This window comes from Zosterops lateralis (assembly GCF_965231275.1).
Source record: "Zosterops lateralis genome assembly, chromosome: 12".
Taxonomy (NCBI): domain Eukaryota; kingdom Metazoa; phylum Chordata; class Aves; order Passeriformes; family Zosteropidae; genus Zosterops; species Zosterops lateralis.
In genome coordinates, this window is record NC_139772.1 from 2,209,590 (window position 1) to 2,226,428 (window position 16,839).

At 53.2% G+C, this 16,839-nt stretch overlaps 1 protein-coding gene across 1 annotated transcript in view; it reads right to left on the bottom strand.

Annotated features, from left to right (window-relative positions):
• JPH3 (junctophilin 3) overlaps window positions 1–15,690 on the bottom strand; it is a 56,550-nt gene extending 40,860 nt beyond the window's left edge. The window contains exon 1 of the mRNA XM_083870451.1: window positions 14,304–15,690. Coding sequence (XP_083726577.1) covers window positions 14,304–14,685 — 382 coding nt within the window. The 5' untranslated portion in view covers window positions 14,686–15,690. The remainder of the gene's footprint in view (window positions 1–14,303) is intronic.
• Window positions 15,691–16,839: the final 1,149 nt, after the last annotated feature.

Consider the following 16,839-nt stretch of genomic DNA (forward strand, 5'->3'; position numbering starts at 1 on the left):
AAGTAACAGATGTCTGATTAGAAGAATTAAGGATTAAGGATGTCTAATTATTTGAGTTCAAAAGATGCCTTGGGAATTTGAGGAACCCACCAGCCCCATCGACGATCCCATGAGGAGGACCCTGCGAGTGTCCCTTGAATGGCTCAATTCCTTGAATTCCTTCTGGAATGGGCCAAGCACCCACTGACACACCACCTAGACAGGTGGAAGAGGGCTTTTCTGGGGTTGTACTGGACAAAAAAATGGTATCTAAACCTGATGCATTGGCTAATGCCACCCAGACATTTATTTTGGGTCGTCTAATCGGCAAATTTGCACTACTAAAAGCAAGCAAGTTACTAAAAGCAAGCAAGCAAAAAAAGCATAAGCACAACATTCGATTGAACCCCGTATTTCCCTTAAACCATCCTCTAACAAAAGAATTCTACAACACTACTGATCCCTAAACATTGGTTGATTGGTTGATTGATTCCACAGCTTTTCAGAGCTCTGGAATCCCAGTCCCATCTCCAGGATGAGGATTGCAATGTCAGGTTGTAGAGGGAAAAATCAGTTGGATTGCAGGCTTGCATGGGAGTGTTAGAAACCAGCCAAGGCACCAAGGAACTGCCCCTTGGATCAATCCCTGATGGGAAAGGGAAGGGAGCAGGGGTGTGGAATGGGGGAATTGTTATCCAGGAGCACACTCCAGTCCTGGCAGTGATGGCATCTCACAGTGGATGGATAATGGATAACAACACATTTATTTATACACACAGTGCCTTCATCCGGTGTGCTGGGGAAGGAAGCAGCTCCATGGAAATAAAGGCCTCACCAGGAGAGATCCATTTGGATATTCCCCTTGGAACTGTGCCCCCGTTGGAGCTCCTACATTTCCATGGGCACTTCCTGGAGTTTCTTAACCAATTGTTGGTGGCACGAAGCACACACAGGGCTGGGCATGGGGGGGACAAGGAACCCACCCAGCCCGGGGGGCACAGCTGGACCTCAGCACCCTCCCTGTGCACCGAAATGCGGGGTGGGTAGTAATCTGCTCCCTAATCCCATCCCATCCCCTCCTGGAGCTTGGAGCTTGGCACAATTCCAGGCCTTATCCCAGCCAGGTTGAACTGCAGGGCTTGTTTTTATTCTTAGGTTGGTTTAATCTCCTCCGGACCAGCTCGAGATATAGTGATCCACTGCTCTCCTAAGCCTTCCTGGGGCAGATCCAGGAGCCTGAGGATGGCTCCTCACCAGGCCCTGGAGCTGCTGGGATGCTGTGAGCAGTCCCAGCCCTGGGATGGGCACAGGCAGCACCTGGCAGCAGTGGGACCTCCCTTTGTGCTAGCCCTGCTCTCACACGCCCAGGGAGTCTTAAAATAGAGCTGCTGAAATAGTGAACCCTGCATGAATCGGGCCAGTCCTACCCCAGGACTCCCTGAGGAATTCCCCTGCCCGGTCCTGGGGCTCAGCAATGGCTCTGGAAAAAGGATCTGGGCTGGATCAGCTCATGCTGAGCACAGGAACTGCTTCCTGAGAGTGTGAAACCGGCACCTGGCCACATTTTGGGGTGTATTTTGGGGTGTTTCAGCTGTCTTTTAGCTGCCAGTGCTTTGCACAAATCCCCCAGGATTTGGGCATCCTTCGCCAATAATGGCATTACATTATTGGGGTGGCAGCTTTGTGCACCCCAAAAAACCCAACAGGCCCAAGCTGGGCACCCCACAGAGCCTGCCCTGGAGAAGGGACGTGGAGAGGCAGGGGCAGGCAGGATTTACTGAGGGTTTATAGGATTAGCACCAGGATTAGGGCAGGCACTGGCAGGGCAGGGCGAGGAGGTGGTGACAGGGAGAAGGATGGGGGACAACCTGCGGGGTGCAGCTCAGGGGACACAGCAGACATGTCCTCCGAGGGGGTTTGAGCAGCCAGCCTGTCTGTGGTGTCCCCAAAAATGGGGAACAGCCAGTGCTGTGCACCCATGGCTCTCCCCATGCCTGGGATGGTGGCTGTGACAGGGAACAGCCTGCCAAGGTGTCCCTGCATTCCCTGGGGACCTGGCAGCACCTCTCTTCCCTTTCTGGCTCCATCCCAGAGTGTCTCAGCAGGAATCTCAGGGGAGAGATGGGGGAGAGATTCCCCTCACCCAGCACCCCAAATTCCCCCGCTATGGAGCCCTCAGGGTGGCTTGGGATGTCCTCACACCGTGCTCCTCCTTCCCTAGAGATGGATCCAATGGGTCTCAGGGAAAGATGCCAGTGGGGTCAAGGGCACAGGGAGAACAGGTCCTGCAGGATCCACCAGATCCCAACTCTGCCCAAGTCCCCATCTCCCTTTCCCTTGGCTGAATCCCTCAATTCGAGCCCTAACCCCACAAAGGTCCCTCGGCCTCCTCATCTCCTGGAAAACATGGAGCTGAAAAAGCTCCCTGGGTTAATCTGGAGCAGTGTGAGGGATGAGGCTGAAAACCCAAGGGACTGGCGGGGAGCAGCACAAAGCACCACGGGCTGGAGCCTGGCTGCCTGGAGCAAAAGGGTCACAGCAGGTCAGGGCCTGTCCCCAGCCAGGCTGAGGTGTCCAAGATGCCACCAACCCTGCCTGGCCTTCCATCCTGCTCCTGGGATGGCACAGGAGGCATCTCCTCAGCATCTCCTCGGCAAAGTGGATTTTCCAGCCACTCTGCTCCATCCTGCCTGTCCCCTCCCAGGGAGCAACTCTGAACCCCCAGCTCTGTTTTCATGGGTGTCGTTGCTTCCCTGCAGGAGGCAGGAGCAAGGATTATCCCCAGGGATTGCCTCGGTGGCCACCAAGACATCGCAGCCACCAGCAGATCAAAGAGCTTCCTGTCAGGGAGCTCAGTCCTCCCTCAGCCAGCAGAGCTCCTTCCTTCCTTCTCCTGACTTCATTATGCTTTAAAGCCCTGGATATCCCGGGATTTGGCCATGGATGGCAGGAGGCTCTGGAGCCATCTGATCTGCATTGCTAAACGCTGCCACCTCCTCCCCGAGCCCGGCTCGGCTTAACCTCTGCCCCAAACATTTGCAGATATGTGCACAAAGCTTGATCTCACAAGGAGCCCGGAGACTCCTTCTCCCTGCAGAGGAAACAGGATTTCCGAGGATTTCACCACAGTCCCCTTCACGTGCCAGGCGTGGAGAGGCTGCAGCTGCAGCAGGAATGGGCTGGGAAGGGTGGAATGAGCACTCCTGGTGGGACAGAATGATCTGCTGAGGTGCTGAGTGGAGGATTTTGGTTCTGAGCACCTCACAGGGTCGGGATGCATGAGGGGAATGTGCTTCCCTTGGGATGGGAAGCAGGGAGCAATCCTGGCCACAAATCCATGGTATTGCCCAAACCAGAGAAGAGCCAAAGTCACCGTGATGGAGGAGAATCCCTGGGGAGGAAAATGTCCCAAGCTCTTCCCCCAGCCATGCAGGACACTCTATGGATGCCTCCAAGATGCCACAGATCCCCCTCCCACTTCTGAGTGGCCCTTTTGCACGGGGCAAAAGAGGACAAGGAGAGAGAAGAAAGTCTTGGACATGGAAAGTCAAGATAAAGGTGATGCCACCAAGGGTGAGGAAGTGGCCACGTCCAGGCCAAGCAGAGCTGAGGAGAGGGCACAGCCTAAGGATAGGAGAAAACAACTGGAGTCATCCCAAAAGATGGATTGGAGAGAATATTCCTATTTCAGGAATTCCTATGGAAGTGTAAGAAAGGAAATGGGCTCATGGGGAAGACAGGGATTGATGGAAGCACAGAGAGAAGAAAAGAGGCAGTGCTGTTGGATGCATTCACTGGTGTTCCTAATCCTGAATTTGGGTTTTTTTGGCTCACTCCCCCTGGAGCAGGGCTGGCTTTATTTCCAGAGCTCCTGCAGGAATTGCCATTGCCTTGAGGAGCTGCAGAGCCCCATCCTTGGCTGAGGGGCTGAGAGCAGAGAGAGGGAAATCTCTGCTCTGGGCAGCATCATCCCTGATTGTCCAGCAGTGACAGGGAGCAGCTCTTCCTCAGCATTTGGCTCAAATCCATCCTGGGAAAGGAGCTGAGAGTCTGCAGGGCAGCTCCTGGTGGCCCCATAAGGCCAAAATCCCCCAAATCAGGGCTGGTCTGGGTTTGCACTTTGCAGCAAAGTGGGGAATGAGCAGGACCCTGCACCTCCACATCCCCTGCAGGGAACAGGGATGAGGCAGCAGCATTCCAGCAGTTCAGCTGGCTTTGGGAACCCTAATGAAGATCTTTTTTGCAAAGCTCTCCATGAGGAAGGGAGGCATTTGCAGGAAGAGCGACATCTTTCCGTGCATTTCAGTTCCTTTGCCAAAGAGATTTTGGGGATTTTGCTGGGGAGGGGAAGAAGGATCTTCAGCTCATCCCTCTGGGATCCAGGCACTGCTCCCTCTCACTGACAAAGTCTTCTCCATGGCTGAGAAGGGACAACCAAGTCATGGCTTTCTGTCCCAAACTGAGGAACTTCCTGGAGTCCTTTCCTGCTTATGTAGAGATGGTGAAGTCCCACGGTGATGCCCAGGGAAATCTGGCTTTATAACAAACAAACATCCCAAGGAGCTCCCTCAGGACCAGCTGGAGTTTGAACAACACAGGAGGGAGCCAAAGGGAGGAGGGTGGTCAGGGGCTTCCTCTGGCCTAAGGTAGGATCCTGCACTTGGGTATAAACCTGGTCCATGATGTTGGAAGGAGATAAAAATAAGGATTTTTTGGGTTGGAATGACTGTGTTTGCTTTCCCCCCTCTGTCCATACCCAAGATTTGGCATTTTGTAGTCACCGAGCCCTCTGGCCCCACTCCAGGAACACCATTAAGGAGAAGCTTTAAGGCTTTTCCCAACCCCACACGGCCTGTTCCGTGTCCTGCAGGATGAATCCTTTGAAAAACACACGGATAAAGCCCATGGGAGGTTTGCACAGACCTGCCCTCTTCCAGCTCCTCCTATGGAGACATCCAAGCAGGAATTTGGGATGTTGTGAAGCACTTTGAGGGCACCAGGTTATCACAACCTGACCTCAGAAAGAGACAAAAGTTTGGAAAAAATTCCTTCTCCATCCCTTAGACTGAGCTAAAAACCCAGGCACACTCACCATGCTGGGTCAATATTTCCAGTTCAGATAAAATAATCAGTAACAGGGATGCAGATTCCCAGGTTTGTCTGGAAAATAGGAGCAGCAGGTTCCAAGGAAAAGGAGCTTTGTCCCATCCTTGAGATCCTGGCCCAGTGACTGTCCAGCATTCCCAATCTCCCAGCCCTCCTTCCCCACTCAGCAGAATCCCAGCAAGGAGGGGAAAATGGTCCAAAGTGCCCCCTCCACTTTTCCAAGCCAAAGTAATTAGGTTTTACAAATTGCTGATTTATCTCGCAGAGGATCCTTCCTGGTGTGCTCAACCCCCCTCTTATCTCTGGCCTCTGCAGCATATTAATTAAAGATGTCCAATGGCAATAATTAGGCCGGGCTCTTGAATTCTGACTGGAGGAGGGAGTTTTAACAGATATCCTCTCCCAGCTGCTCGATATCACAGATCCCAGGAGGATTCACACACAGAATCATCTCAGGAATGCTCATCCCAAAGGGAAGAAGTCTGGGAGAAAAGAGAGGGTTGGAGGGTGCTCATCCAGCCTCAGAGGTTGGGACAGAGGCTGTGACAGTGGGGATGTCCTCGCTGGCCATCCTGGGGATTCACTGGGAAAAATGTGGCCCCAAATGTCCTACCTGACTCTGTGGGGCCTCCTGAGCACAGGATCCCACAATGGTTTGGGTGGGAAGGGACCTTAAAGTTCATGTTTTTCCCACTCCCTGCCATGGGCAGAGACACCTTCCACTATTCCAGAGTGCTCCAAATCCCATCCAGCCTGGCCTTGGATGCTTCCAGGAATCCAGGAGCAGCCACAGCTTCTCCAAACACCCTGTGCCAGGACTTCCCCACCCTCACAGGGTGAGGAGGAATTCCTTCCCAATATCCCATCCATTCCTGCCCTCTGGCAGTGGGAGCCATTCCCTGTGTCCTGTCCCTCCATCCTTGTCTCCAGTCCTTTTCCAGTTCTCCTGGAGCCCCTTTAGACCCTGGAAAGGGCTCTGAGGTTTCCCTGGATCCTTCCCTTCTCCAGTGAATCCCCCAGCTCTCCCAGCCTGACTCCAGAGCAGAGGGTCTCCAGCTTTTGGAGCAGCTCCGTGGCCTCCTCTGGAATTGCTCCAGCAGCTCCACATCCTTCTCACATTGAGAAGCTCCAGAGCTGGAAAAGCACTGTAGGTGGGATTTCAGAGGGGGATAATTCCATCCCTGAACCCCCTGGTCACTGCATGGATGCGGGGACACATTTTCAGCCCTCCTGCACCATCCCTGCTGCCATGGACGTGTCATGTCCATGACATGGACACCGTGTCCAGCTGGGTGATTTCCATGCCCTGCCCTGTGCCCAGCTGCTGCTCCCACCCCACAAACCCTCCCCTAAATCCCACACAGGCTGGCCTGGAGATGCCACCTGCACTGCCCACCTCAGAATCTGGGAATCAGCAACTCTGCCCATGTCCAACATGACATTGGATACAGAATCCACAGCAAATTATCCCCCCTCCAGCCCTGCCAAGGCTCTTTCCATCACCAAGCCACGCTAAAAACACAGTCAGATGCTTCTGCTGTGGCTGCTAATTTTGCCAAAAATATGCTCTGGTAACTGCTTACACAGGGGGAAGGAATAAAGTATATGGATTTTTGAGTATGCAAATCTAATCTGCAGGCACGGACACGTGATGGGTGTTAGTCATAGTGCTAATGCTGGGTGCAGCCACATCCAGACATGGTGGGCACAGCCAGGGATGGGCAGCCAGGGAGGTATTGAGGGGATGGGGAGAGGATGAGACATGTCAGGGGCTGCTGGGTACAGAATTAAAGCTGGTTTTGTTGGGGGGGTCAATAAATAATAAAGAATTACAGATGGTGTCAGCGTGATCGGCTTGGATGTCTAAAAGCAGGGAGGATCCATCTAAAGGAATCAGGCAGTGGAGGGGCTGGGTTTGGATGAGGTTTGGAAGGGGTAGGGATGGGAGCAGGGATGGGTTTGGAAGGGGTAGGGATGGGAGCAGGGATGGGTTTTGGAACAGCCAGAACCTCTGCAGGAGCAGGAGCTGGGATCTGCAGGGAGGAGATGGATTTCTACAGCCTCACGCCTCAGCCAGGGAATCTGCCTCCTCCTCCTCCTCCTCCTCCTCCTCCTCCTCCTCTGGATGCAAATAACAACAAAAGTATTTCTGGCTGAACTACCATGGAGCAGGGATTGCTGAGCTGTTCTCCTTGGGGAAAATCACTGGGAAATCACAGGTGGCAGGAATGTTCCTCTGAGGGGTATGAGTCCCATCCCAAACACATTTATGTCCTCATTGCCTGTCCCAAGGAAACTCTGCAAGCAGCAGGGTGAAAGCTCCTCCCTCACTGAGAAACACAAATATATATATATATTGTATGGAAATTAATGTTTTCCAAGGCGTTTCCCCTGTTTGCTTCAAGGGGAAAGATTCTTCATGAAAAACCAAGCCTGTCCTGAGCAACCCCTCCCTCTTCTCATTGCTTCTGCATCTCCTCCTTCCTCAAATATGTTGGGAAGTGCCTTTTCCAGCCAGAATTCAAGGAAAGGCTTAAAAAAAAATCACAATAAAGACAATCAAATCTTGGCTTCACTGATCCTGGTGGTGCCTCTCAGGCCAGTTGTGACTCCTCTCAAAGCTCCAGGTCCTGCAGTCAGGGGAAACACAACTTTTAAAAGGAAACAACCAAAGGAAGACATTTCTTGTTGTCTGTCCTGGGAGTGGGAAGGGCTGGGTTTGTCAGACACAGGGAAAGTCAAGGAATCATCACCATCATCACCCCCTGGTGAAATGGGGCCACGGTTTTCCCAGGGCAGCTGAAGCCCTGCAGATTCATCCTCTGGCTGGGGTCAAAAGCAGGATGAGGTTTTATCCCCAGGGATGCAAAACCACTTTGGGATATTGCTCAGCACCTTTATTAAGGCCAATGTGCTCCTCTCACAAAGCAGAGGGAAATTGGGCTAATGCTGATTCCCCTTAATCCCCTCTGTGCTCTAATCCTGCCACAAACTCTGGGATCTCTCCCATTCCTCAGCAGAGATCCAGGAGCAAGTGTTGATTCCCAGCTTCTCCCAAACTGTGTGGGGTTTTGGGGGCTGCATCCCCCACCCCGAGGTGTGGGAGGTGCTCAGAGGGGTGGGATGAGGCTGAGCTCCCCTTGGATCAGGGGGAGGAGGCTGCTGCAGGGTTTATTTATTCCCTGTGAGATAAATCACAGAATCACAGAGTCAGAAGAGACCTTAAAGCTCATCTCATTCCATCCCTGTCCCCTGGGCAGGGACACCTTCCACCATCCCAAATAACTCCAGCTCCCTCCAGCCTGGCCTTGGACACTTCCAGACTTTTATTCATTCCAGGGAAACACCTTGCAGACCCCAAGTGACACCCTGAGCTGGAAATAATCCCTCTGGAGTGATCATCTTCTTGTGGAAATCAGCAAAATGAGGGGCCTTGCTCTGGCTGTTCACTCATTCATGAAAATTCATGATGCTCTGCTGTGTGCTGGGAGTGAGTGGAACCTCTTCAGGGAATAATGTTGGGAAAGCAGTGGCTGTTCTTAGGGAATGCTCATGCAGCCATTGGAATTTTTCAGGATTTTTTGATGCAAAGGCCAGAATCTGTCTTTGAAGAGCCAATATCAAGGCTCAAAATATAAATATCTGCCTCTCAAGTTTTGTGTTCTGCAAGTTCCCGATTGCTTTTGTTAAAAATACTTTAATTTTGAGTTAAACAGTTGACTCTCCTGTAACTACTGCAAACTCCTGCAAAAAAAAATCTTCTTTCGCTCAGGACTTCAATCAATGCCAAAACCAGACCCAAAGAGACAAAAAACCCTCACAAGGCAGATGTTAAAGCCCAGTGTTCTCCCCTAAAAGACCATCCCCTAAAAGCTCACCCTGCCCAGCTCCTCCAGCTCCAAGTCCTGCCCACATTAATACAGCTCATTCATCTACGTCAGCGTTACCTGACTCAAAGCATTCAAAATTCATCAGGTTCATTTTAAAATCCAGGCTTTTTTTTTTTTTTTTTTTTTTTTTAAGCAGAAGGCATTTTTAGCTCTCGTCTGCTGCTTCCCCAAGCCTGGAAGAATGACTTCTCTGCAATAGCCTGGGTGGAAGGAAACCTTGCTTTCCAAACCGAAAATCTTGCAAAAAAAAAAAAAAAAAATTAAAAAAAAAAAAAAAATCACATGATTCCACAAGCTGGAGCTTCTAAAGGGGAAAAAAAAATAAAAAAAAATAAAAAAAATGTTCAGCTCCAGGAGCAGATGTCACCCAACCACGAGGAGCCCCATGGGATATCAAATCACATGCAAATATCCTGAGATTTGCATTCAAAGCCATGAGAAACCCACCCTGGTGAGGTGACATTAACATTGTGCTTCAGGGCTGGAGTGGGTTGGGGAGAGGGGGTTGATGGGCTCCCCAAACTCGGGGTCCTGCACAATTCCCTGGAGAATTCCCTGGATAAAAGGCTTGGGAAGATGGAGTGAAGGGTCTGAGGCCTGTCTGGCTCATTTCTGTCTCATGTTCTTTTTTCTCCGAGGTCAAAAATCCTTCTTCCTCTGTCCTGAGCTGTACCTGAAACTAAGCAGCGTGTTCCAGTGAGAGAAGTAATTACCATGAGTTCATAGCATTCATTTTTAATGAGGCTGGTCAGAATCTTCATTTAGTATTTTGATTCATTTTTTTTTTCTGCTCTCGGCAGCTCCCGACGTCTCCTGGAACCACTGCCAGCAGCTTCCAGACCCAGCCCGGACACTGAGGTGCTCCATCACCTAAATCTTGCCTTTTTAAAAATGAATTCTCAGCTCCTGAGGGGTTGTTAGGACCAGCCCTGGCTGTGTCTGGGTGCTGCAGGAATGAGAAGATTGAGGATCAGGGCGCTCTTGTATTTGCTTGTTTCCGCCCACTGTTTAAAGTGCATCAACAATTCCTTCCCGGCAGCAAAACAAGGGGAAGAGCTGGTACTTTTAAGGTAATTCTGACATCCGTGCTATGAATAGATCCTGATGGAAATGTGCCCTGGCTCCCTGTGGGTTCCCTGTGCAGGAGCTCAGGGGATGGCTGGGGTGGGGACAGGCCCCAGGCTGTGCCATTGTGGAACCTGGGGATGATTTGGGTTGGAAGGGACCTTAAAGATGTCTCGTTCCAACCCTCCTGGCTGGTGGTAATTCATCCCAAACCAGAGCTCTGCTCAGCCCCTTTCCCCAGCCAGGCATGTCCCACTCACCATTCCCACCCCATCCTCCAGGAGCGGCCCTTTATGCTGGATTTTGGGAAATATTCCATTCCTTTTCCCCCTTTCCCCAGCCAGGCATGTCCCAATCACCATTCCCGCTCCATCCCCCCAGAGCGGCCCTTTATGCTGGATTTTAGGAAATATTCCATTCCTTTTCCCCTCCCAAGCCATTTGGTCGGTAGCTCCAGGCACACCTGCTAACAGAGGTGTCACCAGTGCCACCAGTGCAGGGGTGGGAAAGTGGGACATGGAGCAGGACAGGCTGGCACAGCCCCACCCCGGCAGCTCCCAGCGCTTCCCTCTCCCCATGGCAGGAAGATTTCCCAGCCCGGGCCAAGAAAACCCACTTGCCTACTCAGCCAGTGCTAACAATGCAAACACTAATTATATTTCCCTCACCTATCAAAGGATGATTCATTTTAGGTGAGTGGGCACGGAGATTACACAAGATGAACACCACCGTGCCACCGCCCGGCCCTTTCGGGGTAGCCCTTCTGAGAAATGAGGATTTAGGGACACTCATGGGATGTTCAGGATGGGGAGAGGATGAGCCTGGTTCTCCAGCCTGTCCCATTCCCTCAGGGATGCTGGGCAGTGGGCTGGGCCCATCCCAGAGCCCCTGTCTGCTTTAGGATCCCAGTTGTTCAGCTGGAAGGAGGAGGAAAACAGCATTGCTGGGGATGGAAAGGGCAAAAACAGATTTGGGGCTTCCTTCAGCCACCCCATCTCCTCCACCCCCACAGCCATGGTTTCAGCAGCTCAAGCCAAACCCAACGCAGAGGATTCCCATGGGAAGGCTGGAGGGGTGAAATCACTGAGCATCCCCAAAGTCTCCCCAAAGAGGCAGGAAGCAGCTGTGATGTCTCCTGATCTCCAGACTTGATCAGAAGAGGGTCTCCAACCCTGTGGCCCAGGTGCCCTCAGCTCCCCAGGCAGCAGCCCCAGGCTCCCATCAGTGCTGATCCAGGTGTTTTCAGCCCCTTCTCCCTGGAGCAGAGGAACAATTCCTGCTCCCACTCCAGAGCTGGGGGGAACCACACAAGCGCTTCAACTCTCCAAGCAATCCTTGGGAAGCTGGTTTATGTAATATCAAGGCGCTCTGGAGAGGGGCAGGAGGGGTTTTTTTGGCAGGAAGATGAGGCTATATCAGCAGTGCTGGGGATGTCTGAGGGGGTGAGGCCATGGGGACAACAGGACAGCGCAGAGGCCGCGTCCAGCCGCGACATCGGCGACGCGTGGGCTCCTGGGAGAGCAGCACGGCTCCCTTGGCTGAGCTGGGCTCTTGCCTTGATGGACACCAATCCCCCGGGCTGGGGGAGCAGGATTTGCTCCCCTAGAAGGGTCAGGGAGAGCGTGGGAAGGGCGTGGGGGGCGTGGGGGGACAGGCGTGGGGCGCGCGGCGTGTGCGGCGTGGGAGGTGCAAGCTCGGCAAGCTGTGCGTGGGGGCAGCGCTGCCTGCGCTGGCTGTGGGAGCCCCCCGGGCCGCCCTGTGCCACCCAACACACCCCAAAACCACACCAACATCCCTCCCAGCACCGCGCTGGGGCAACCAGGGGTGTGCCCTTCCTTGCTGTTGTGCCAGGGAATGGGAAAACTGGAGCAAATCCGGGAGCTCCCCAAGCCTCGCTGCGCATTTAGGGCCCCATCCCCAAGCCGGGGCTGGGGAGCTAAAAAAGAAAAAAAAAAAAAAAAAAAAAGATGTGCAAGGGACGAATATTTATCTGTGGGTGGCAAGTGACAGATGCTGGGGCGAGGATTCTTGGATACTTCAGTTTGCTGGAGGTAATAACTGGAATAGATTAATGAGAAACATCCTTCCCCTACAGTTGCCTCCCCGGTGCCGCCGCTCCCACACGCAGCGGCCTCTGGGACCCAAACACACAAAGTTCAGCGAGGCTTGGTGTCCAGAAGGCTGCAGGTGCCCAGATTTGGTGGTTTCCACCCAGAACGGAGCCAGGCAACTGGGAAAAGGGACGTGGCCTCTGCCTGCTGGGAGCTGAGTTGGTGAAAGTGGCCTTGGAGGTGGTTCTGGCCCTGCTGAGGTGGGGGAAGCTGGTGTGGAGGAGCAGCCACAGTTGCCAGTGCTCTGCATTTCCCCAGCACAGCATTCTTTCCCCCTGGGGAGGTTTGCAGAGCCCTGGAGGGACCATTTTGCCACAGACCCTGCCCTTTCCCAGCACTGCTCCTCTTCCCTCCCCCCCAAATCGCAAGCGTGCGACGTCGCTTTCGAGTCCCTGAGTGCCAGGGAAGCCGGGCTGGCCTGACAAGATGGAAGGAAAAGCTCTTTGCTTCTCGTAGCTTCTCAGCAAATGCTGAAACTGCTGCTAAAGCCAGCCCAGCGTGGGGATGCTGCCCAGGTTTCCCTAAAAAACCACTGCGCTGCAGAGGATGGGGATGTGCCGAGGTGGGGAAACGTGCGTGGCCGGGGACAGGGCCAGGGCCAGCCCTGCAACACCCAACCCTCAGAGACCTGTAGTTAGTCCAGACTTGTGTCTGTCCTCCCTCAAACCTCCCAGGCAGGGGCTGGGTGCCAGGAGGAGCCAGCACCCACGTTGGGAGCAAGCAGAAACCCCCCTCCACAGCCCCTCCTGACCGCCTTGGACGTGGGAGACGGCGATGCTTCCCTGCCCAATCTTTATTCTCCACTGAAGGACTGCTGGGATTTATCCATGGCTTCCAAACACACACCCAGCACACCCCAGCTCAGCCCCCAGCATCCTTCCAGGCAGCTGAAACAAAAGGTTGCAGCTCTCTTTTTTTTTTTTTTTTTTTCTCTGGGAGAAAAAAAACACCAGCACGGAATTATCATTAAAAATCCTGAGGTGGTTCTGCCTCTCCCAAAAAAAAAAAAGCAGCTGCAGGTGAGGTTTAACCTCCCTTTCCCTGTGCAACCACAAAGCAGCAAACTGGGTTTTCCACATCAAGGTCTTGCAGCACCTTTTTGGGAAGGAGCAATGGAGCTGCAATTTTCTCACCGGGGCCGTATGGAAAACCATCACATCCTAAAAATAACCTGTGAGGCTGCTTGAGGAGGCCACGATTCCCAGGAAAACAAGGGGCCAGCAGAGCCCCAGTGCCCCTGGCTGCCAGCAGGTAGGCCTGCCTCGGATTATGGTGGCAATTCTGATTGTGGAAGTAGCCACAACCCAGGAGAGAGGATGATACAGCCACTTACAGCACAGCACCAGCTGTTTTCTCCCAGTTCAGCCCTAAAGCTCGTTAGCCCAGCAATTTATATTTTTTTTTGAGGGGGGGTGGGTTTGATGGCTCCAATTGGGTTTTCTTGTTTTCCCTCTAATCCCAGTTTCCACTCAGCATCTCGTTAAGCCGTGTTGACGGCAGAGAAGAGCTCTGGTGATCCCTCTGAGCCCCTACGCTAAAGCATTAAGCCGTAAACTAGGAATGTAAGACTCTTGTCTGAATTAAAGTCTTTCCCCTGGCATCACTGAGCGTGGGGCTGCCTTTGGAGGGGCTGGAGGAGGTGCAGAGCCCCCCATCCCTGGCTGGGAGCTGCCACATCCTCCCCAGAACCACCACCCCACACACACAAACACACAGTCGCCTCCATCCTGCCCCGCGTTGTTCCCATGCAAATCCTACAGGTTCCAGTGGTGCAGTCACAACTGCCAATCCCATGTGCAACTTGGGTTGTGTCCCCAAGGCCTGGCCCACCCAGGGCCAGAGCTGGGCGTCCCCCCAACCAGCACAGCCCCTTCCACATCCCAAAAACCTGCTGGAGGAGAGGAAGGAGGAGGGAGGACCCAGCGCACAGAGACCCCATGGAACATATGGGGCTACCTGTGGCAAAGAGCTGGGCTGGTGCCACGCTGGGCTGGCTCCTTCCCTCCTGCAGGGTGGGAGCATCCCTCCATCCAAGGCAGCAGGTTGCAAACTCCCAGACTCCAACGCAAACCCCGTTGGCTGGTTGGGAGGCTCTCCCCACCACCCTCCATCCCACCAGCCCCAGGCAGGAAGGGATCAATGCATCACCTACCTCCATCCGAGTAGGTCTCTGTCCCGTAGCCATCCTGTAATCCATTGCTCCAGGTGCCTTCGTACTTGGCCCCGTTTCCAGTGCATTCCCGGACCCCGTACCGTCCCTTAAATCCGTGGGTCCACTCTCCTTTGTACACCCACTTCCCTTTGCTCTCCAAGCCAATGCCATGGCGCTTGCCCTGCGCCCAGGTGCCCTGGTAAGTGTTGCCACTGGGCCAAGTGTAGACCCCCAGCACCTCAAAGCCGTGACTCCAGGAGCCCGAATATTCACCTTGACCCTTCGGGCCGGTACAGATTCCATGGCCATGAGCCTTTCCGTCCTCCCAGCCTCCACAGTACGACCCTCCATCGTCAAAATTAAACCTTCCCCCACTGGACATGCATGTAATTCGGTTTGCAAATCTCCCAAAAGGTGAAAAAAAAAAAAAAAAAAAAAAAAAAAAAAGAAAAAAAAAAAGAAAATAAAAGAAGAATAGGAAGAAATGCAGGAAATAAAATGCGAAGGATGACTTGGGGAAAAAAAAAAAAAAAAGAAATAAATAAAAATAGAAATAATTAAATCGAATTGAACTCAATCGAAATTATGCACCAGATCCAGGGAGCTGCTTAAGCCAGTTTCTTGTGATTATTCATTCTCTGGGAGTATGTTGAGGATCAGTTCTCTCTTCCCCTGCTGTGGAAACAGGATCATTAAAAAAAAAAAAAAAAAAAAAAAAATAGCAGCAAGAACAGCAGCAGCTATTGGGTTTTGGTGCAAACGACTCCACCTAAAAAACCATCCAAGGCAGGGAACGGGGGTGGGGGAAAAGGGAGGAAAAAAAAAAAAAAAAAAAAAAAAAAAAAAAAAAAAAAGAGGCCAAATGCCAAGAGAAGGGAACGAAAAATAATAATAATAAAAAAAAAATTAAAAAAAAAAAAAGGAAAAAAAAAGAAAAGTGAGTGGTGGGGGGGGGAGGAAGGAGGATGCTCAGAGCCCCCGCAGAGGAGCCCCCCGCCGCCGGCCGGGCTGGCTGGGGCGCAGGGCCGGGGGCAGCGGCGGGCGCGGCGGCATCGCGGGGCTCTCCCTCTCTCTCTCTCTCTCTCTCTCTCCCTCTCCAGCAGCAGCAGCAGCAGCAGCAATGCGGTGCCTCCTTCCTCCGCCGCCCTCCCGCCCGCACGGCTCCCGGGGCCGCTCCCGCACCGCGCCCCCTCCTCCTCCTCCTCCTCCTCCTCCCTCCTCCCTCCTACCGCAAAGCTCAGAGCCGGGGGAAGGCGCCGGCCGCGCCCGGCCCTGCCCGCATCACCCCGAGCGGGGATGCTCACAGCGAGCCGGAGGATGCGGGGGATGCTCTGAGATCGGGGGGACCTGCACTCGCCTCTCCGCTTTTCCCCCCCCACCCTGGTTATCCCGGCCGGGCTCCCTGCGGGGATAAATAAACCCCGCTGGTTCCCGAGCAGCGATCCCGAGCTCTGCCTCGGCTCCCGGCGTGGATTTAAAGCGACAGGAACTGCGTCGCCTTCTCCTCGCAGGGCCGCAGCCCCCCGCAGCCCCTGGGGATGCTCCTGTGGTTTTATTTATCCCTCCCGGGCCGGTTTTCCCCTGCGAGGGGCGGGAGGACACCGGGAACGGGCCGAGTCTCCGGGCAGACTGCAGCTGCAACACGGATTATTTATTTATTCATGAAAAGGCCGCGCTGTGTCGCTTCTCTCCGGGGCTGGATGGCAGAGCTGGGGATTTACGGCTGGGTCCCTCTATCCCCTCCCCTCCTTCCCTCCATCCCGGTCCTCCCCATCAATCCATCGGGAGGCCCTCAAGCTGCGCTCTGCACATTTTGGGGTGGGTTTTGTTTTTTTTTCTCCCGGATTTTGGGTGGGTTTTTTTCTCCCCAGGGTTGCTGGAGGTGTTGGAATCTTCCTCCCCAGGCGTTGTGGGTCCAGTGCATCCCCCTGGATGGATGGATGGGAATGTGCTGGGTCTTTTCTGTCTCTGCGGGTCCTCAAATATCGATTTGTTTGTGGCGATACCCAGGGGTTCACCAGTGTTAAAGGGAGGGCTCTGCTGGAGGATAATTGAAAAGATGCTCGTAAAGCAAAATCTGGGAGATGGAGGGAAAAAAATTCAAGTTTTTCCCCAAAAAAATCTCCAGCTGGGATTTGCCATCCCTGGATCACCCCCAGCGTTACTGGAGTGGTGGTTTGGGGTCAGACACAGCCTGGCCAGGACTCCATAAGGGAAAAAAGTAAATTTTGTGATGGGAACAGCAGGACTGAGGCTGTGCATCCCCTCTGGAAAGGCTCAGGACCTGCTCCCTGCCCACCCACCGGCAACTTTCAGGCTCTGCCTTCCCACTCAGTTGTTTTGGTTTTGTTTTTTTTTTCCTCTCTCTCTCTCTCTCGATGCATTTTCTTGTCCATCCATGGAAACACATCACCACCTTCCTCTGGAAGAAAACCTCTCTCTCTCTCTCTCTCAGAGCTGGAGGGAAGAGATGCAACTGGAGTGGGTGGAAATTTTCCCACTGAAGTATTTTTTTTTTTCCAGTAGAAAATGTCTT